The 23887-nt window shown below is 39.5% G+C and overlaps 1 protein-coding gene across 2 annotated transcripts in view; it reads right to left on the bottom strand.

Annotated features, from left to right (window-relative positions):
* Positions 1-1134: 1134 nt before the first annotated feature.
* The window catches only part of anne (polyamine-transporting ATPase anne boleyn), an 83368-nt gene continuing 60615 nt past the window's right edge, over positions 1135-23887 (bottom strand). For both annotated transcript variants that reach the window (XM_076200637.1, XM_076200638.1), the window contains exons 10-19: positions 22114-22353; positions 18508-18600; positions 18212-18319; positions 17074-17247; positions 15470-15628; positions 15208-15330; positions 13742-14012; positions 8617-8771; positions 6522-6726; positions 1135-5802 (exon numbers count right to left, since the gene is read on the bottom strand). In XM_076200637.1, coding sequence (XP_076056752.1) covers positions 4736-5802; positions 6522-6726; positions 8617-8771; positions 13742-14012; positions 15208-15330; positions 15470-15628; positions 17074-17247; positions 18212-18319; positions 18508-18600; positions 22114-22353 — 2595 coding nt within the window. In that variant the 3' untranslated portion in view covers positions 1135-4735. The remainder of the gene's footprint in view (positions 5803-6521; positions 6727-8616; positions 8772-13741; positions 14013-15207; positions 15331-15469; positions 15629-17073; positions 17248-18211; positions 18320-18507; positions 18601-22113; positions 22354-23887) is intronic.

The raw sequence follows: 23887 nt of genomic DNA, 5'->3' as shown, positions 1-23887 counted from the left end.
CACTCCTCGTGCAACCAAACTCCCCCACCCCGTTCTTGGCCTTCTCCTCAGTCACTCCATCAACTTCTGCTTTCCACATACAGTATTTTGCTAGTCACCTCAGCCCCCCTTTACCCAATCTGCCAGTTCACTTTCTCTCCATCCCAATCTCTGTCTCACCTCCACATTTCTTACTTTATCCATCATTGTAACACCCAACATATTTTTCATACACTTCATTTTAAGGCTCTCTCCCTTAAATTCTGTCTCAGATCCATAGTTTCCTTTCCATCCTAAAATTTACTTGCCTTCCATTAGCCAGCAGAAGAATAGTCTTGAGCGATAATATACTGTCAGTCTCATTTATTAACTTGCATTTTGTATTAGCTTCCCTGGTGAGAGCCGATTCCTGAAGACATTATGGGGTAGTGTGACAATTATTAGCTTCTCTCCCAAGGTGGAGAAGAAAACCCTAACCCATATTTCACCATATATAAGCTTTTCTTGTTACTTGTACAACTGCTTTGATCAAGGTTAATATGTATTACCCCTGTACTTATCCAGAGCTTCTTAGTTTGTAGGATGCTCTTACATTGTTATCCAGTATTGCATCACACTGCACTTGCAGCACTGGCATTGACATCCATTCTTGACTCCTTACACTGGGTGTTCTTGAGTTACGATGGAGTTCTATTCCTATGTAACGTCATAAACCAATTTTCGGCATAAGTAGAAACCAGCCTAAGAGCCTTCCATGGGGAGCGTTTTCTTTTTCTTCAGTGTACTTACTGCCATCAGAAGTCTATTTTACACACAGAAGTCATAATGAAGGGTAACCCTCTCCCCTCAAAAAAAAAAAAAAAAAAAAAAAAAAAAAAAAAAAAAAAAAAAAAAAAAAAAAAAAAAAAAAAAAAAAAAAAAATAGCAATACAAAATTGCACTTCCTTCCTTTGTCTGTTGCCACATGACAACATACTCCTCTGCACTTACCAACTAGATTTTTGTATTATAAAAAAAGTACAAGCATCAGCAGTGTAATGTACAGGGACAAACACTGCCAGTGTCATAACCATGAAATGGCAATAGTTGAGACCCTTGTAAACCGAGGACTCCCTGTACATATATAGTCAATTTTGATCTAAAATAAGGTTTAAGTAATATCTCTCAGATTTTCCTTTTTATTTTGACATTATCTGTAAATATATTTATATAATATTCCCACTTATCAGATCATTTTGTGTGTTTGTATAATTAACTAATTGTAGTTTATGGATTTGGAGCTGTGCTGTGCTGTGTGTGTGTGTATTTACATAGTTGTTGTACACAGGATGAGAGCTGTGCAAGTAGGGTCCAGTCTCTGTATTCCCGATGGTCAAATCTGACCTTAAATTATGTCATTCAATCTATTCCATGAATAAATAATACTGTATGTAAAACTATTTCTTTTAATATCTTTTATACATCCTCTTTCTTCTCTCCGCAAACAGTGACAGCCCCATATTCAGTCTCTCCTTGTATGATCCGTCAGCAAGTTCTGGAACCATTCTAGTTGCTGCTCTCAGAATTTTCTCAATCCCGTTTACATCTTCCTGTGTGGTGACCATACCATTGCAGCATATTCCAATCTAAGGACAATCAGGTTTTCAATAATCTTCATGTCTTTGTCCATGTAGTGGAATGTTCAGTAGATTAAAGTTTCTCCAGTGAATCTTTTCTGATGTGTTTTTCTGGTGACAAAGTTTCCATAATCATCACTCCCTAGTCTCACCCTTTGTTGTTGTAATTAAATAATTACCAATTCTATAAAGTAGTGATGGCTTACTTCTACTTACTCTCATTTTCAATATGTTGCACCATTTTACATTTAAACTGATTTCCCAATCATGGCTCTCCTCATATACTCTATCCAGATCATGTAACAACTTATAATCCTCTATATTCCTTATCTTTCAATATCTGCATCCTTTGTAATCATCAGCAAGTTAGCCTAACTGGGAAAGTTATCCATTGTATCATTAACATGTACCAAGAACATTACGGGTGCTAATAACCCACGAGACTTCACTAGCAACTTCTCTCCATCAACACATCCTGTCCCTCACTACTGTCACTAATGATCTGTCCTTCAGAAAGACGCTTGTCCACTCCAGCAAATTCTCTTTACACCTTCCTATACGCTCCAGCTTCCATCATAATTTTTGTCAGGTCTATCTATCTATATACCAAGGGCTTTTCACCCCTTACCTTAGAGGTAGCATAAGTCAAAAGGTATAAACTCACCCCCACAATTCCACTCCCATCCACCACCCTTTCCTCCCTCTCATCTTAGCTCCTCATGGATGATGGGTCATCCCTGTATCCTGCCCTGTCCTGGGTCACAAACGATGCAGCAAGACACAGCATATCCACAGCAAAGCTGCTTCACTTAAATGGCAATCCCCTCTCTCAGGCCCCTCATGCAGAAAAATAGCAGACAGGGAGAAATCCCTTCATGTTGCGTCAAAATATCATTCACCCATGACCATTCCCAAATCCTCCCTCCCCTACCCGCTCCCTTCTTTGCATCACATTATCATCTATACACAGCCATCCTCCATTCACCCCTATTTCCCACCTTCTCCATTCCTTGCTCAACAGACATCCCCCTCCTGCTCAAAACCTCTTTCACCCCATCCATCCATCTCATTCTTGGTTGTCCCCTCATGTTCATGCCATCCACCTATGCCTTCTACATCTCTTTTACTAATCTTTCTTCTCTCATTCTTGCCATGTGTCCAAACCATCCCAATACTCTTTCATCAACTTTATCTGTCATTTCCTTTACTAACCCCACTCTCCTCCTTCTTCCTCACCTTATCCAACCTTGTAACTCCTTCCATACTTCTCTGACATTTCATCTCACTTTTCAACTTTTCTTCTCAATCTTAAATCTCTTAAAAGATCTAAATTATTTTTTATAAGATATCTCACAAAAACTTAAAAAGTTCTTGTGAGGTACCTTATCAAAAACTTTCTTCCTATCTTACTAAACACAAACCAACCAATCATCCCTATCTTGGAGTGCATCAATTACTCTTGAATAAAAAAAATCAACAAATTACAAAGACATGGTCTTCATTTCCTGAAGTCAAATCAAATTTCTGCCACTATTTTTTCCTCCTCAACTATCAGTCTTTCAAAATTCTTTCATACATTTTAGCTATTATAGTGGCAAGGAACCTCCTTTTCACTCCATGAATTGGCACAATATTTGCCAGTTTCCAATCATTTGGCACTTTCCCTTCTCTTAAAGAATGTTCTTTGAGTACCCAACTTGAAATACCATCAGGTTCTTTGGCTTTCTTCATATCCTGTGCCTGAAGTAGTTTCTGTGCCTTTTGTACCTTCATTTCTATGTCATACAACCTATGCTTTTAAAAATTCACTCGTTCTCCTTGGTAAACAAACACAAACACACACACACTTCCCATAATACGTTTGCCTTGCCTGTACAGCTCACTTAACTCAGGTACCCTGCCTCCCCAATGAAATTCAAGTATTACATTGACTTTTTCTTACAGGGTAAAGATATTTCAATGAGCCAATACTGTCTAGTTTTTCTGAAAGAAGGAAGTCCAATCTCACTGAAGTGTCATTTTAATTAACTTGATGGACATACTTTACCCACTGAGTCATTGCTTTGTCCATTCCAATATTTAACCAAGTAACTCCCCTGTAATTTTTGTATCACATGCATTCCTTCCAACTGATCTCTTCCCAATTAATTTCTACTACAAAGATTACAATGTCATTTTGTTCAATATTTTCTTGGAGGAAAATTGTGTCAGAAAATATTCTGTGAGTGTGTGTGTATGTTTTATGTGTGTGTGTGTGTGTATTTACCTAACTGTATTTACCTAATTGTAGTATATAGGAAAGGAGCAATGCTCGTTGGGTCCCATATCCTATTCTCTAATTTTCTAACATACCTAGACTCAAATTCATGTACGGTTCCAACTTAATCTATATCTTTGATGTCCAAATATCATATTTAGATTAGAACTCATGTATTGTTTGACTGTGTATGTGTGTGTGTGCGTGAGATTCACCATGACCAGTCTTGTATCATGTGTTGGACTTGTGATTGATAGCTATTACTCATCCCCCCTCTCTCCCAGATGAAAGCTGGGTAATGCTGGGTAATGCTGTGACATTACACACACACACCCAACTCCTTGCCCACCAGGGTTGGAATGCTGGTTCACAGTGCATCACTGCTAAAAAAATTTCAGCCCAGAGTGGGACTTGAACTCAGACTGCTTGATTAGTGATCGAGAACAATACCACTGCACCACTGAGTCCGTGTGTGTGTATGTGTGTGTGTGTGTGCGCATATTAAATACATACAACTTTTTAAGTGTACACCTACTAACAGTGATCCAATTCAACAAGAACGGTCTTTATTTCCTGCACAAATCCTTTAACTATACATGCCAATGTCTGTTTAGAGGCAAATACATCTTTAATTACTATAAAATTATACTGTTCCATGGTAGCTATAAAACTTTGAATATACTGAACAATTACCTAAAGTGTCAACTTTAGGAACAAAGTCCTAAAACAAGAACCCAGTGCTGTTCAGTTCACTTTCGTCATTACCTAATGCAATTATAATTTGTTATATCACAAAAAGAAACCAAAGTTCCTTACAAGTGCTCCTCATAAATGCATTGTTACTCCATATTTGAAGAGGTTTGGCAACCTCATATTTTCTTTGTCATAATGATGACTGATACTGCATTACAGTTGTTACTATATTATTTTTAAGTCCGCTGGGTTCATATGGAGGCAATAGTTTACCTGCATCTAACATCAGCTCTCTCTTGGTGCCTGCAACATTAACATTACTCGACGTTACTGGTGGCCATGCAGTATCATGTTTTAAATCTCTCTCAATTGCTAAGTACTTCCTCTTAGATTTATCAATATTGTGTAATTTTGGTCTACACTTCATATATACTAAGTAGTCAACAATCACATATTCGATCACGATACAGAGGAAAAAATTGGCCAAGGCTAATAGTAAGATTTGCCATCTGAACCAATTTGCTCCTCCATCATCGTCAGGAGGCATAACAAATTCAAAACTGTCAACAACTTCTTGTGTTGGAGCAATGGTAATGAAGATGTTGAAAAGTGTCATAATAACAAGTGACCCTGTTAACCAGTAATTGGTGTACAATGGCTGTCTAAATGGGGGTCCTCTGGAAAAAACAATGGCCAACATAATATACTGAAACTGAGATACGGCAAATACAGCATAATTTTCATGACCACCCAGAATATCATCTGAAGTTGTGGAATTGAACGGAACAAACCATGATTGTTGCTGAACGTGAAAGAAAGCAATTACCTGGAATGTTATAATGACAGATATATGCAATATTATGGAAAGTATGGGAGCAAGAGAAAGAAGCGAGGCTGGTGGTGAATGAGACGCCAAAGGGCCCACATAGGACTTGGAATGGCCAAAGAAGAAAGCAAAAACTGTAATAAGGAAAAGATCAATGTACAAAAACTGAAAATCTGTCAGGTTACTGTCAATAGAATAAAGTATCATGATGGAGACAAATTGAGTGAGAGAATATGTTGCCATATACTTGAACACACCAAAGCTTGTCACTAAAGCTGTACGGCCCTCCCTAATAAGTGTAGGCACACAGGAAATATTGGGTTGTTTTGAAGTAAAAGGAGAAGCGACGGATGCTTCAGCTTCAGACAGAGAGATTCCAGCATGAGCAGCTTTCAATGCACCACAATCATTGGCACCATCTCCACACATTCCTGTAAATACAAATTGGATTTGATAAATACTCCTAATAATCTTACGTATTTACATGGCTTTTACCAAACATATAAAAATATAAAAGTATAAAAGTATAAAAATGGATAAAAAATGAAACAAAAGTTTAGCTCTTGCTTACAAGTTCATCATTTGATTAAAGTTAAACTGAAATTTATTGTAACATAGTTCACACTAAATAGCATTACAACTGACCAATCATACCAAATAAGAAACTGGTCAAACATACTGATAATACTTCATATTTGAGAGATTGAAGGAATTCCTCTGCATTCCATTCTTGGGTGACTTTTGTTCCTAACAGCTAAGAATTATATCATGGATTGTCCACTATACCCAAATCAGCTGATTACAAAAACCTTTGTTGATTGGTAAATGATTACTGAAGCTGAATAGATACTTGTTGTTTTGACAAGCTAGTACAAAGATTAATTGTGGTTGATGATATCTCTTTTGAGAATGACTTGTGAGCTAATCCAGTAGCTGTTCCTGGTTATCTGAGGGTCTTGGGTCTCCTGCCACAAACTTGAAACAAAAGATTGATTGATTGATTGATATCTGTGTATTGTGTGTAGAAGACCCTTTGGAATATCTATTGAATACTATTACATCTACACAAAAGGTAAGGTATAAGAGAAAAATCTTGGTACCATGAAAAAAGAAAAAGAAAAAAAAAAAAAAAAAAGGTCCAACAACTTACCAACATAATATCCCAAGCTCTGTAATTCTCCAATCAACTGCTGCTTCTGATCAGGATTCATGCGTGCAAACACTGCTCCCCTTACTACCATCTTTGGTACAACGTCAGGAAAATAGTCTCGTACAACATCCCAAGAACTTCCTTCAATGGCAAAGCAATAATGCCTCTCCATGGTGATATTTACGTTTGCAGGGTCAAGGATCACCTGAAAAAGGAACAAAGATTTGATGTAAAAACATATCCTACAAAGCTACAAACTTAATTTTTCACAATGTTGCTAAAATACGAAAGAATGAATGAGAAAAGAATGTGGAAAGCAGAAGTGGGTGCAGTGAGCCTGAAAGGATGAACAAGAATGAAAGGTTAGATAATGGTGAAAAGAGTTTTGTATATATGCGGCACATCTGTCAAACGGGGAAAAGATGGTGAAAAATATACGAGTGAATGGAGGGACAGCGCTAATGATCAAAACAATTGCACGGCCTAAAGAATTTTTTTCATTTCTTTTTCTATTTATTTATTTATATCTGTTTCATAGATTTCAGTGGACGAGAAGGGCTACCATATAGTGAAGTTGTGCTTTGGCTGGTGGGCTTTGCTAGGGAAGAGCTGTGCCCTGCTGCACTACTTTTGACCCAGTGTGGCAGGGACATGGTGAAACTTATCCTGAAGGTGTAGAATGGATAAATAGGTTTCATCTGTTTCTGATGTGGATGTGTGCTTTGACTTACACACTCCTTGTTAGAGAGAATGGGCCTATGGTATACATACATCTCCATACCAAGGAATTCTTCCCCTTTATAAGGGAGAAAAAAAAAAAAAAAAAAAAAAAAAAAACCACCCACTCCCATCCACCTTGTTTCCATTTCATTTTAGCTCCTCAAGGATGAAGGGTCTTCTATGTCTATCCACTGTTTGGGTCAGAAGCAATGCAGCAAGACAGCACATCTACAGCATGGCTGCATCACTTAAATAGTGACCCCCCCACTTCCCCGTCTCATTCTGAAAATAGTGAAGACATGGAGAAACCCCTTTTCCTATCTATCTGACTCATCCTCTCTTTCCTTTCTTAACTTCCTTTCAAAACATTTTCTTATTCTTTTCAAAGTTTTCTGTCATACTCCTTTTTTTTTTTTTTTTTTTTGTAATAGTTTATATTTGGATGCAAATGTGGCAGGAAAGAAAGGAGTGGAGATGGAAATAGAATGTAGATTAAGAGAAGCAAGTAAATGCCTTGGGGGATTAAAAAGCGTAATGAGAATCATATATTTAGGAATGGATGCGAGGAGATTGTATGAAGGAGTGATTGTGCCAACAGCACTGTATGGTGCAGAAACACGAAACATAAGAGGAAGAGAGGAGGAGTTTGAATGTGTTTGAGATGAGGTACCTGAGAAGTATGACAGGGAAAGATGTGAAAAATGAGGAGGTGAGGAGGAGAACAGGGGTGGAAAGGGAGTTGGGAGATAGGGTTGATGAAAGAGTATTGGGATGGTTTAGACACATGGAAAGAACAAGTGAAGAATGATTAGTAAAAAAAAAGGGTGTGGAAGGCAGAGGTGGAAGGAGTGAACATGAGTGGGTGACCAAGGATGAGATATGGATGGGGTTAAAGGGGCACTGGGAAAGAGGGAAGGACATGATAAGACAGCCACCGACTTGTGTGGGAAACATGGTGGTGGAATTCTTTCCTGCCCCTACTACTGGGGACATAGGCAAAAATAAAAAGTATACTCAAAGAAATGGTACAGGAAATTTTTTAAAGGGACCATCGCAATGACATAGTTGCAGTACAAAAGCAGCATCATTCCTATAAGAACAGAGATTTTACTCTCATACAGAGAAAATGATGTGTGGCTCTAGTCTATAGAGGACACCCCAAAAGAGTCAAAGTATTAACAAAGTATTACAAAGAGGGAGCATAACAATAGGAGACCTTTTGGTCCATAACTACATTGGATGCAAAAAAATTATAATACTGGCTGCATGCTACTGTGCATTTAATACTGCACAGCAACATTTATCACAGAGAGAAAAAACACATCCTAATCATATCTCTTATCATTAAAGACAGTACTACTACTTTACTACTCACCTTGTCTGAAGGATTTAGTGTATCTTGAAATGCAATCACAGCAGGTTTGTCCTCGCTAGGCTTTGGACGTTCAGCAATTATGGTATAAACTTCCTCAGAAGATCCAACCAGTCCACATTCACGTCCCACACTTAAGGCAGTCAGTAAGTTATCACCTACAACAACAAAATAACAAAGTAAATAGGTAAATACATACATACATCAAGGGGCTTTTCCCCCTAACAAGGGAGGTAGCCAAAGGCAAAAGAAATAATTACACTCCCACACACTCCACTCTCATTCACCACCCCTCCCTCCCTCTTATTTTGGCTCCTTCTGGATGACAGGTCATCCCTGCATTTCACCCCCCCATTGCCCTGGATTATGATGATGAACATAAGAATGAAAGAGACTGCAAGAGATCATAAGGCCTACACTAGGCAGCTCCATATCCATCACCACCTGTCATCCCCATCCATAAAGTTGTCTAATCATTTCTTAAAACAACTGATAGTTTCAGCGCTTACTACATGGTTACGTCTATTCCATTCGTTGACCACCCTATTAGTAAACAAATTCTTGCCTATTTCCTTTTTAAATCTAAATTTGTCCAGCTTATAACCATTACTGCAAGTCCTGCCCTGTAGTTTTAATATGTTGACCTTGTTTGCATCACCCTTGCTAAAGCCTTTGATCCACTTGAACACCTCTCTTTCCAGAGAGTGTAAGTTAAGGTGCCAAAGCCTCTCTTCGTAAGGTAAATTTCTTAGTCCATGTATCATTTTGGCCATTCTTCTCTGTACCGATTCTAGTGAATTGATGTCCGTTCTGTAGAACGGAGACCAAAACTGTACCACATAGTCAAGGATGTGTCTATCGCTAGATACATACACATACCAAGGCTTTTTCCCCCTTTCAAGGGAGGTAGCCAAAAAGGGAAAGGCATAAAAACACTCCCACCCATTTCATCCCTAAATACACTCCACACCCCTCCCACCCTCCCTCTCATCTGAGCACCTCCTGGATGACGGGTCATCCCTGCACCTTGCCCACCGCCCTGGGTCAGAAGCAGTGTTGCAAGACACAGCACATCCACAGCAAGGCCGCTTCATTTAATCGGCGACCCCCCCTCTCCGTCCCCCCTTGCATATAAGGAGAGGACGGGGAGAAATCCCTTCGGGCTGCGTCAAAATTTACTCACACATACTACCCCCCCCCACCCCCCGCCCATTCCTCCTCATGCAATCACATCATCATCCATATACAACCATTCTCCACTCACCTCTGTCTTCCGTCCTCTCCCTTCCTTCCTCAACACATTCCCCTCTTCCCCAAAGCCCCCTTCACCCCATCCATCCACCTCATCCTAGGACGTCCCCTCATGTTCACTCCCTCCACATCTGCCTTCCATACCTCTTTTACTAGTCTTTCTTCACTCATTCTTTCCATGTGTCCAAACCATCCTAATATTCTTTCATCAACCCTATCTCCCAGCTCCTTTTTCACCCCTGTTCTCCTCCTCACCTCCTCATTTCTCACTCTATCCAGCCTAGTAACCCCCACCATACTTCTCAGACACCTCATCTCAAACACATTCAAACTCCTTCTCTCTTCCTCTCTTATGTTCCATGTTTCTGCCCCATACAGTGCTGTTGGCACAATCACTCCTTCATACATTCTCCTCTTCGCATCCATTCCTAAATGTCTATTCCTCATTACACTCTTTAATCCACCAAGGCATTTACTCGCTTCTCTCAATCTACATTCTACCTCCACCTTCACTCCACCTTTTCCTGCTACACTTGCACCCAAGTATCTAAAACTATCCACTTCCTCCAGTCGCTCTCCCTTAATGTTCACTTCCAGTCTACTGCCACTTTCACCCCTTGTACATCTCATCACTTTACTTTTACCCACATTTATCTTTAGCTTTCTTCTATCACATACTCTCCCAAACTCTGCCACCAGCTTCCTCAATCCCTCCTCCGACCCTGCCACAAGCGCAGTGTCGTCCGCAAACAACAGCTGGCTCACCTCCCACTTTTCTCCATTTTCTTTAACCATCTCCAATCTCTGACTCACTACCCTAGCATTCACCTCTCGCACCACCCCATCCATGTATAAGTTGAACAGCCAGGGCGACATAACGCATCCTTGACGAAGTCCCACCTTTACTTCAAACCACTCACTCTCTCCATTTCTAATCCTGACACAAGCTCTACTACTCTCATAAAAACTCTTGACAGCTCCCAAAAGCTTTCCTCCTATCCCATAAATCTGCATAACCTCCCACAATGCCTTTCTGTCTACCCTATCATAAGCCTTTTCCAGATCCATAAAAGCCCAAAAAACATCCTTCCCCTTTCCTATAGCTTTCTCACATATCTGTCTTACCACAAAGATCTGATCTACACAACCTCTGCACTTCTATTCATTACCGTCCTAGCAATGAAACCTAATGCTCTGTTAGCTTTATTCCTGGCGCTAATTCATAGTTTCCTGGTTTTAAGGTCCAGACTCACTAGAACTCCCAAGTCTCTCTCGCACTCAGTTTTCTCTAAAAGCATGATATCTAAGCTGTATCTATTTTTGGGGTTGTGTAGCCCTATGTTTAACACCCTACACTTAGAGATACTGAAGTTCATTTGCCATTTCACCGACCATGTGAACAATTTGTTAAGATCATCCTGCATAATCTCTGCATCATCTCCTGACCTAATTAGGCATCCTATTTTAGTGTCGTCCGCAAACTTACTAACATCACTATTTATCCCGTCGTCTAAGTCGTTTATGTACATAATGATCAACAAGGGACCCAAAACCGAGCCCTGGGGGACCCCACTAGTAACATTGCCCCACCTAGATTTTACTCCATTTATGAAGACCCACTGTTTTCTGTTACTAATCCAAGCTCTAATCCATTCTAACACTTTTCCTCCAATGTCATGGGCTTTGATTTTATTTAGTAATCTCTGGTGTGGCACCTTGTTGAACGCTTTGCTAAAGTCAAGGTAAATAACATCGTAATTATCATTGTTATCTGATGCCTTATATACTTTAGTGTAAAAGAACAGAAGTTTGGTCACACATGACTTACCCTTGGAGAAACTATGCTGTGAATCACAAATTAAATTATGTCTTTCGATGTGTTCTCCGAGTCTATTTACTACTATTGATTCAAGCATTTTTCCTACAACCAATGTCAAACTGATTGGCCTGTAGTTGCAGAGATGATCTATCTCCCTTCTTAAAAACAGGAACAATGTTTGCTTGCCTCCAAGCAGTAGGTACAAAACCAGTGTCTACTGATTTATTAAATATTTCAGTTAACTGGTTGCAGATTTCAAATTTACACTTCTTTAGCATTCTCGGAAAAATTTCATCTGGACCCGGGGATTTTGTAGCTTTAAGTCTTTCAATCTGCTTGACTACTTCTACTTTACTAATGCTGACATTAAATAGACTACTTTCTTCATCCCCTCTGAAAATCGGATCGCAGTCTGGTACTTTATCTAACCTCTCATAAGTAAACACTGATAGAAAATAGTTGTTAAACTCCACACTCATTTTTTCCTCCGATTCTATCATGACATTTTCATCGTTTTTTAGAGATGAAAGAAACCCTTTGGATTGGATCTTGCTTGACTAGCAACCTTAATTTCATAATTATGTTTCGCTGTACGTGTTTTCTTTTTTACCAGCTCTGCCATTTCATTTTATCTTGATTTAAGGTTTGTTTCCCCGTTTTCTATTTTTACGTAAAGTCCTCTTTTCATTCTGATCTCATGTTTCAATCTGTCCATCATCCATTTGGGAGTATTACTGATGGTATGGTTTAATGTCACAAACTCCTCCTATCGGAAGGCTAGGATGGTACCCCGCACAAAGGACTTTCTAGCATGGAATTTAATGAATCATGCCCTTGGTTCAACTTTGCTGGTGGCAGGATTCAAACTGTCATCCCCTCGACCTTCACCGCAAGTAACGACGCCCTAACCCACCCAGCCAACAAGCCCTGGGTTATAAGTAAATAAATAAATAAATCTATCTTTACACCAAAAAAGGCTTCATCCCGCTCACAAATGTAACCATTTTTTAAAAAATCTCATCTCTCAAGAAATAATTCTGCACTAACAGTATAAAGTAAGTTTGCTGGCTAAGCGAGTTAGGGCGTTGTTACTTGCGGCGAAGATCGAGGTGAGGGCGGTTCGAATCCTGCCACCGGAGAAGTTGAACCAAGGGCATGGTTCATTAAATTCCACGCTATGAAGCCCTCTGTGAGGGTCACTGTCCTAGCCTCCCGATAGGGGGGAGTGTGTGACATTAAACCATATCAATAGTACATACATACATACATATACCAAAGGCTTTTTCCCCCTTACATGGGGGGTACCCAAAAAGAAAAAGGTATAGAAGTCACTCCCACCCATTTCATTTCACATATATTCCACTCCCCTCTACCCTCCTTCCTATCTTGGCACCTCCTGGATGACAGGTCATCCCTGCATCCTGTCCACTGCCCTTGGTCAGATGTTTCTGCATCAATAGTATAAAGCCAATTACAAGTGAGCAAGTGCTCAGATTTGTCCATCTCTCTCATACGGGAGTAGAAGTGCTCATTATCCAAGAAAAAGGAATACGAGATAGCTCTGATGATAAGATAAGATAAATTACTCTACGAGCATGTATGGCTAGATCAAACCAAGTAAAATAAACTAGCAAATAAGAAAGAAATGGTTATGAAATAATAAGCATCACAACATATGATAACAGCAAGTTCAAATTTGATTAACCACTTCAGTACGACTCAAATTCTCGCGCACAGCATCAGCTGCCATATTTAATTTGCATCACACTACTTGCATTATAAAGTCACTGCTGTATGACTCATTCTTTTTTACTCCGAGTATTAATAAACATAGGAAACGTGATCAAACCAATTCACAGAGTCTGGGGGTAACTCATGTACAACTACAAAAATATATATACATAATCTAGATGCCGATGCCGACACCAGCATCCTTGTGTACCCACTTGTGCCTTGTGATGCCTACGTAGGCATACGACCCCAAATATACAATACTTATGCTCTATATGTACATAATACCATAATTCATGTACAATAAAAAGTTTCACTTATACTCACCAGTAACCATGATTGTTCTAATGTTTGCTCCTTTAAGTTGTTCAATTATTGGTCTCGTTTCTTTCTTCAGCCTGTTCTCTAGGACAAGCAAACCAAGGAATTCCAAGTCACATTCAACTTCTTCTCTGGAAACTCGTTGAGCTTTCAAGTAAGACAGTTTGAGTGGTTTGTATGCCAGGCCGATAACTCGATAGCCCTGCTTTGTGTACTTGAGCAAAATATCATGGAAGTTGTCTGGTACAGAAGCTGGCTTGGAGAGTGAGGCTATTTTCTGTAAAGAGAAAAAGAAAAAAGATATCAGCTTGATAACTTCTTATAATCTATATACCAAGAGCTTCTTCCAACTTATAAGAAAGGTAGCCAAGCCAAAGGCACCCCACTCTCACCCATTCCACTCCCAACCTCCACCTTTATTTCCCTCTCATCTTGGCTCCTCATACAAGCAAATTATATACATACATATACCAGGGGCTTTTTCCTACTTACAAGGAAGGTAGCCAAAGACAAAGGGCATAAATCCACTCCCACCCATTTCATCCACACATACTCCACTCCCATTCACCACTCCTCCCTCACTCTTTTCTTGGCTCCTCCTGGATGACGGGTTACCCCTGCATATTGCCCACTGCCCTGGGTCAGAAGCAATGCAGCAAGACACAGCACATCCACAGCAGAAAAAGAGAAGATGGGGAGAAATCCCTTGGGACTGCATCAGTTTATATATTATATAAATTATATAATTTTACATATACCAAAGGCTTTCTCCCCCTTACAAGAAAGGTAGCCAAAAAACAAAGGCATAAAATCCACTCCCACCCATTCCATCCCCATATACTCCACTCCCATCCACCCCCCTCCCTCCCTCTTATCTTGGCTCCTCCTGGATGACAGGTCATCCCTGCATCTCATCCACTGTCCTGGGTCAAAAGCAGTGTCACAAGACACAGCACATCCATAGTAAGGCCGCTTCATTAAATCAGCAACCCCACTTTCCGTCCCCTCATACAGAACTGGAGAAGACGAAGAGAAATCCTTTTGGGCTGCGTCAATTTTTTTTTCATGCATACTCCCTCACCCCCCATCCCCTACCCACTCTCATACACCACAGCATCATCCACACACAACCACTCTCCATTCATCCCTATCTTCTGTCTTCTCCCATCCTTCCTCAACAGACATTTCCCTCTTTCCCAATCCCCCTTTCATTCCATCCATCCATCTTATCCTTGGTCACCCACTCATGTTCACTCCTTCCACCTCTATCTTTCACACCTTTTTTATTAATCTTTCTTCACTCATTCTTTCCATGTGTCCAAACCATCCCAATACTATTTCATCAACCCAATCTCCCAACTCCCTTTCCACCCCATTCTCCTCCTGAACCCCTCGTTTCTCACTCTAATATTCTGGCTCCTAATATAAAAGTCTGATTTCCTTTAACAAACAAAGTCATTCTTACCCCTTACCTCAGGCGATCCTTTGCAATAGAGATCAAAATTGCTTGCTCCTAATCGGCGTGTGATAACAGACATTCGTTGGAGTGATGACGTGAAGGTAAACTGACGAAGAATACCGAGTTCCAATGGTGGCTGAAAGAAAATATATACATTTATCAAGAGGCACTTTCTTCTTCATGGGTGTGTGTGTGTGGTGTTATCTAAGGTTATACATCTAATCTATACACATACAACAGGTCATTATTATTTCATTATGATAAGATTACTCTACCTCAATTTCTACATTTTCATTGCTGCAGACAACATCAGGAACTTTAGGTCGAACTACAGATGGCATCATCATGTCGTACTTGTTGGTATCATCTAGGCCAGGCTCATCCAAAACCCATCCAGTGCCTTCAAACATCTTCACATCTAGAGGATCCCCAACCTGTGATCAAATGAAAGCAAAAGATTATTTCAAAAGCAAATCTAAACAGTTCCTCCAATCCTTGTTAACATTATCACTTCTACTACATTTACATACCAAGTAACCGTTAATGGATGCCGCTAAATGGTGGTCCTTCAGGACACATGAAGAGCATCATCTTTGACACCCATCTCCAAAGTCCATTATCACCCTCCCCACCTCTAACTTTCTTATTATCAACTTCTATTCTATTATTATTATTATTATTATTATTATTTTTTTTTTTTTTTTTTTGAGCTGGCATCCATAGACTGCTCCCCTCCTCACTCAGTAAGAATGAGGAGGAAACAGTTGCCAGTTTTCACCTTTCTTTATGTTTAAAGGTGGAAGAAATACATACATACATATATATATATACCAAAGGCTTTTTTCCTCTTATAAGGGAGGTAGCCAAAAAAACAAAGGCATAAAATCCAATTCCACCCATTCCATCCCTAACATACTCCACTCCCATCCACCCTCTTATCTTGGCACCTACTGGGTGACGGGTCATCCCTGCATCTCGCCCACTGCCCTGGGTCAGAAGCAGTGTCACAAGTCACAGCACATCCATGGCAAGGCCGCTTCATTAAATCGACGAGCCCCCCTCTCCATCCCCTCATGCAAATACAAAGTTAGATCAAAATCTTGAACCCAGTCCAAAGGAGGAGTGTCAGGTCTGCACATCCAAATGGAAACGAGAACTTCACAGGATTCTAAGATGGGCACCAGGGAGAGGACTTTCTGACATCCTTTACACACCCTCACATTCCTGTTGTTGGTTTCAGCCCCAACAGAGTACCTCCAGGGAGTACTAATCCTCTTTTTTCTGGCTACAACCAGACTCTACTACCAGAGGGAGGAGGGTGGAGAGGAGTGGAATATATGGGAAATGAAATGGGTGGGAGTGATTTCTATGCCTTTTTTTTTTTTGGCTACCCCCCGTGTAAGGGTGAAAAAGCCTTTGGTATATGTATGTATGTATGTATGTACTACCAGACTCCCCATGGCTGCTTTTTTGTAAGGAAAAGGTTAAGCCTACCTCAATCAATCACTTTCATACATACATATACCAAAGGTTGTTTCCCCCTTACAAGGGAGGTAGCCAAAAAACAAAGACATAAAATCCACCCCCACTCATTCCATCCCCAACATACTCCACTCCCTTCCACCCCCTTCCCTCCCTCTTATCTTGGCACCTCCTGGATGATGGGTCATCCTTGCATCTTGCCCATTGTAAATCACTTTCATATCGGGTAGTGGGTAGTAATTATCCTTTCATTCATCTCTATGACATCCTGTTAGTAATAAAAGAATTATAACCACATATATATATGCAATCAGACACAAAAAAAATTAAATCCACAACAAATAACAGAAAACCTTTTTTTTTATGAGAATAATTAACAAGAGCAAAGTAATCTTACCATAACTTGATCCATTAGTGTAATTGAATGGCAGGTAGTCATACAGTACAAGAGATGATCATGAGGAAGAGTTTGGGCCACTGTCATGGATCCTAATAATCTAACGATCTTGTCATGTTCCTCCACAGGAATTACACCCTTCATATCCAGACCATCTTCTGTCAACGTTCCTGTCTGTTTCAATTCATCATTAATAATCAGGTGTCATGAAAAGACTGAACAAATGATATAAACAAAATTCCCCCAAAAGAAGAATATTGCATTGCATCTAAAAACCTATAATAAATGTTCCACCAATATCTTTCTTTAAAACATACTATAAAATAACCAAAAAACCTCTTACAGCCTAAAAAAAAAATAATATAATGTCATCATACTTTCTTTAAAATATATACCAGTTAATCTGTTGCTCCAGATCTCTCTTAAAAGAAACACACAGTTCCCACGTAACTGGCAACAGCCCACGGATCAGCACACAAGTCACTTAAGAAAAGAAGCATTATGTTGTTGTCTGGATATGTGATGTACGTGCATTTACCTAATTGTACCAACTGTATTTACCTAATTACAGTATAAAGGAAAGGGGCAATGCTCATTGGGTTCCATCTCCTGCTCTCAATGTGTATGTGTGTGTACTTGTGTATTTACCTATCTATAGAGTACAAGAAAGGAGTAACACTCGTTGGATCCCATCTCCTATTCTTAAATTTCTTCATCACCCTTAGCCTCAAATTCATGTACAGTTCAAACCTAATCTATATCCTAGATTTCCAATTATCATATATAGATTTCAACTCACGTATTATTTGAGTTTGGGCTAATCACCTTCTAAGCTATTCCACATATTTGTACATGTACATGGAAAACTGTATTTCTTCACATCCTTTTGACATGTTTTTACCTAGTAGTATCTTACTGGAAGGGGAGCTACACTTGTGGTATCCCACCTTTGTATCTCGCAGTGTCTAGTTTGCTCTTAAATTCATGAATGGTTTTTGCATGCACTATCTTTTCATCCCATTTGTTCCAAGTGTCCACTCTATGTGGAAAACTGGGTCTTTCTTGTGTGTGTGTGTGTAAAAATCAAAATCCTTTTCCTAACCTATTTCAACATAATGCGTTTCCTTATGAAAAGTACCTTGTCAAAGCAAACACAGTTGAGAACTCCAGAGATGTTGATAGATCTTGGTGAGATACAAAATATCTCATGTTGTTCTAGTCGCCGGATGGCAAATATAATTCCAACCTGTTAGGAATAGACGGTACATCACTGACATAGAAAATGTATAAAATAAATACCATTGAATAACATAACTAAAATAAAGAAATGATTATCAAGGGAAGAATATTACCAAACAAAATCTTGAAAAGCAAAACAATAAGCATGCTAAACTATATATCACACTGCTCTTGACGTGTAACATAGTTGCTTACAGTCATGGCCATTGGCAGAGCAGGCGGAACCACGATTGTGATCAGATCTAGGGCATCCAGGGCAATAGAAGAGGCACTACGCCCTCGAAGGAACTGTGAATAATAAAGACGGGGAAAAGAAGAAGAAGAAAAAGAAAAAATAAAGGATCAGTTACTTCAAAACATTTTTTTCAGTTAGAATTAAACTTAATATAAACTTCAAAGTAGAAAAATCAAATATATATATCTTTTCATCTACCTACATGTGCATAGTTCAACAAACTAAACTTTCATTTACCCATGAAAAGTCATGGCAAAAGTATGCTTTGACAAAGAAACCCACTTTAAAGGAGAACTAACGCTTATCAAGCCTTTTTGTGGAAATGCCACACTGTCTTTCACCCAGTTTGGGTGCTGAGACGGGAGGGCTGGTTCAATGGGCGTTATTTGTTTGTAAACATATCAAGTCATCCTTATAATGGAGATGGCCAAGTTAAAGCATCTCCATCTACCCTACACCCATCCAATACCCATACGTCACCCCTTTCACCTTAGCACTTTATGAATAAAGGGTCATCCCTGTCCCGTGCCACAGTCAATGCAATGGAACACTAGTGTTTCTGCAGCAATGTCTCACAGATAAGCTTGTTGAACTATACCACTTCATTATAGAGACCAAGATAAATAGTGGAGCAGCCAATTTTCAAAACGCATCAATACCCTAACCTCCATCACATACAGCCCCTTTTCAATACAAGTCAAATACCCACCCACACATTAGGCTGCCTGATGTATGATGATGCATCACAATATGCACATTATATAATATATAAAGTTACAGCTGTTATACTCATTCTCTTTCACTCTGAATGTTTATATCCACAGAAAACACGATCAAGCCTGTTCACAGAATATGGGGATCACTCGTATACCCACTCGCTCTTCATGACGCCTATGTAGGTGTCACAGTATTCTGGGTGTTAAGGGCCTGAGATTGAGTCTCTGGACTGAAATCAATATCAACTTCAGCTGATTCTTTTATACCTATTGATATATGGAGCAATAGCAACCACCAACAGCCCCCTTTCTACTATTTTCAGTCAATGACAGTTCCATGTCAATACAATACAGACCATGTCTTTGTAGCATGATTCCCAAAAATCAGCATGATGAACACAAACAACTTAACAACATTACAAAATGGACCACTGCAAGTAATAACAGGATGCACCAAAGAAACCATTACTACAGTATACAAAGCACACACTCAGTGATGAATTATGCTAGCTCCACATGGGCCCCTAATCTCACTGAGACACACCATAACATTACATACCATACATATAAAAGCCCTAAAGACAATTATAGGCTGCACAAACACAACACCTACAGACCATTTACACCATGAAATGAAAGTCCTCAAAATCAAAGATCTTCACATGAGAGGCACACAAACACTACAGCCTCCACAAACACAACACACTACACTACATAGCAGAACACCCACACACATCAAGAAACATCAAAACATCACCCAAATACCTATATCACACCCAAATATTTTCTTTTCTTCCTCCACGACCATTAGCCACCAGCCTCCAGAAGCAAATCCATAAGCCTATCACTTACTGCTCCATCAACAAATTGAAAGACAATACATTGCTGCATGCTAGACCCCGATGTCCTTTCCTCAGAATTCTCTCTCCCCTAAAAGGACAGTACACCTGGCCACACTGCAATGTGGCCACCTTCCAGCCCTTCTAAGCTACCAGAAGAGGCTGGATGACTGCATTGCAGATAACTATCCAGGATGTAATGCTTCACCCCATACTATACAACACATTATGGAAGACTACATTGTACACAATTGCACATCTATCAAAATCAACACCATATGAGGATGGAACCTTTATGAGTACCACGTTTCACTTGTTACAGCTTTTTCAAGCTGTCTCTTAAGCTTTAATAGTTTGGGAGCAATAACCACAGCCAAACTAAAGTGGAACATAGAGAAGAATGCACCCAGCTCTGCTAATAAAGGCTCCGTCCTCCCATGGTGTTTATTTCAATAGACTTGTTGGCAACTGCCACTTTCACACAATCACACCTCCCAACAACACAATATACACTCTATAAAGGATTTACGGGTAAACCCTGTTCCAGCAATGACAGTCCTCTGGAAGACGGGACAACTCAGCCAGAGAGTCGAGGGAACAACATGAACAGGATGCGCCAAAACCACCCCAACTGGACACCTACATACAGAAACTGAAATCCTCCCCAACAGAACACATGAAAATGACAAGATCACAGTTCTATGCCAGGGCCCTCAATACCTCACATCCATCACACTATATCTCTATAGCACCAACAAAAGGATGTTTTAAATAATATATATATATATATATATATATATATATATATATATACATAAATACATATATATATATATATATATATTTATTTATATTTATATATATATATATATATTTATATATTTATTTATATATTTATATATATATATATATATATATTTATATATATATATATATTTATATATATATATATATATATATATATACTATATATATACATATATATATTTATATACTTATATATATTTATATACTTATATATATATATATATATATATATATATATATATACATATATATATATAAAGCATTTCACTCAAACATTTCTAACAACCTGTCATGTACCAGACAATACATCCACACAAAATCACATGTTCACTAAACGAGCTCTTCAAGACAGACCACCAAACTCAATAATCCACCATCATCCCAAAGACATCAAGTTCCACAGATAAAACCTACACGCATCAATGACAAATCATGCTGGCACAGTTGTGTTTCAGACACCATCCAGTACAAACACAGAATACGCCTGGCCACATACTCAAACTGCCCTAAATACATCTAACACAAAGCACACAGAACACCTCATACTATAGTGCCCCATACTAACAATCCCTAGACATATATACAAACATATACCAAGGGGTTTTTCCCCATTACAAGGGAGGTAGCCAAAGTCAAAAGGCATAGTTCCATTCCCACCCATTTCAGCCCCCACATACTCCAATCCCATTCACCACCCCTCCTTCTATTTTTGGCTCCTCCTAGATGACGGGTCATCCCCTCATCTCACCCATTCCTCTGGGTCAGAAGTAATGCAGCAAGACACAGCACATCCACAGCAAGCCTGCTTCATTCAATTGGCAACACCCCCTCTCCATTCCCTCATACAGAAAAAGAGAAGACAGGAAGAAATCCCTTTGGGCTGCATCAAAATATCATTCACACATAACCACTCCATAAACCCTATTATCCCCTACCCACTCCCTTCCATGCATCACAGCATCATCAGACAATATAATATTGATTTATATACAATCTTTACTTCAGCAACATATCAATAAATTAGTTCTATCTCTAAAAACTATATCTCACTTTATATAATGAAACTAGATGTAACAGTTCAATAATCAACTCTATCATTTTGATCTTTACTTACATCTTCCTAAGTCTCCACTTTAGCTAGTAATCTAGAAAACTGAAACTGTGCAAAACACTAAATCTTACCAAGCAGGTTTTTTTTTCTTACTTTTGTCACAATGGTGTATAAGAAGCCAATGAATGCTATGCTTGCAAGAACACCGACAAATTTGTAGGAATCTTGTTGGAACTTGAAATCCACTGGCGGTGGGTACAAGATGGACCGCACTAGTGACCCTTTACTTGTCATAAATCCTGTCCTTATCACCACAGCAGTAACGCGTTCACCGCCATAGAAACGTGTCTGAATCACTTGCGTTCCACAATACAATGTGTGCCTGTTGTGCTCCTGTAAGTAAAATCACCATTTTGTGAGAAAAATAATAAATACAATATACCAATAGCTTTTTCCCCCTTACAAGGGAGGTAGCCAAAATCAAAGGCATAAATCTACTCCCACCCATTTCATCCCCACATACTCCACTCCCATTCACCACCCCTCCCTCTTTCCTTGGCTCCTCCTGGATGACAGGTTATTCCTGCATCTCGCCCACTTCCCTGGGTCAGAAGCAATGTAGCAAGAAATAATAAATAAAGGAATAACAATAATAATATTTACATATACCAAATGGCCATTTTCCCTTCTTTAGGCGAGTGGTCAAGTCAAAGAATACATCCACTCCACACCCATACAAAAACACATTTGCTGCCCGTCTTAACTCTTCACAGATAAAGAATCATCCCTTCCCCTGCCACACTTCCTCTGGTCAATCCAACAAGACACAGCACCTCCACAGCAGGTCCTGAATGCTGAAAACTGGCTTACTCTCATGTCATTACTTAGTAACTACTACCCTCTTTCGTCCACTCATAAAATATAAACACAGCAGACAAGAAATCCCTTTGAGTTCTCCATAATCATTTATAACCATTCTCCAGTCATGCCAATCTTTGGCCTTTTTCCTTCTTTCCTCAACAGACATTTCTCCTAAATCCAGTGTCCCTTCACCTCATGCATCCAATTCATATCATTATGCAATCAATACCCCAGTGTAGTGATAATAATCTATCTATACCAAGAGCCCCTTCCCCCTTATAAGAGAGGTAGCCAGCCAAGGCACATCCACTCCCACCTACTCCATCACACATTAGTTGCCCTTTCATCTTAGCTTCTCATGGATGACGGATCAACCCTGTCTCCTGTTCACTGAAGCAACGCAGAAAGGCACAGTACATCCCATCCACAGCAGGGCCATTTCATTTATAATTAAAATATAGTAGAAGAGATGTTCCTCTTTTTGTTTCTTATTCATACATACATATACCAATGTTTTTTCCCCCTTACAAGGGAAGTAGGTAGCCAAAGTCAAAGGCATTCACATCATACATACATATACCAAGGCTTTTTCCCCCTTACAAGGGAGGTAGCCAAAAAGGAAAAGGCATAAAATCATTCCCATCCATTCCATCCCTGAATACACTCCACACCCCTCCACCCTCCCTCCCATCTTAGCACCTCCCGGATGACGGGTCATCCCTGCACCTTGTCCACTGCCCTGGGTCAGAAGCAGTGTCGCAAGACACAGCACATCCACAGCAAGGCCGCTTCATTAAATCGGTGACCCCCCCCTCTCCATCCCCCCCATGCATAAAGTAGAAGACGGGGAGAAATCCCTTCGGGCTGCGTCAAATTTTGCTCACACATACTACCTCACCCCCCCATTCCACCTTATGCATCACAACATCCTCCATACATACACTAAAAGATATTTTCACTTTACAGTGGGGAGGAATACCTTTTTCTTGTTCAATTTATACTAACTGACACCTACAACTTCTTCAGTTTTAAATAATTGTAACTAGTCAAGATTAAACTTCATTTA

The sequence above is a fragment of the Oratosquilla oratoria genome, chromosome 17 (genome assembly GCF_046742065.1).
Source record: "Oratosquilla oratoria isolate Oo_2021 chromosome 17, ASM4674206v1, whole genome shotgun sequence".
In the NCBI taxonomy this organism is placed as follows: Eukaryota; Metazoa; Arthropoda; class Malacostraca; order Stomatopoda; family Squillidae; genus Oratosquilla; species Oratosquilla oratoria.
Note: the sequence above shows the minus strand (reverse complement) of the source record. Positions and strands in the feature narration are given on the sequence as shown.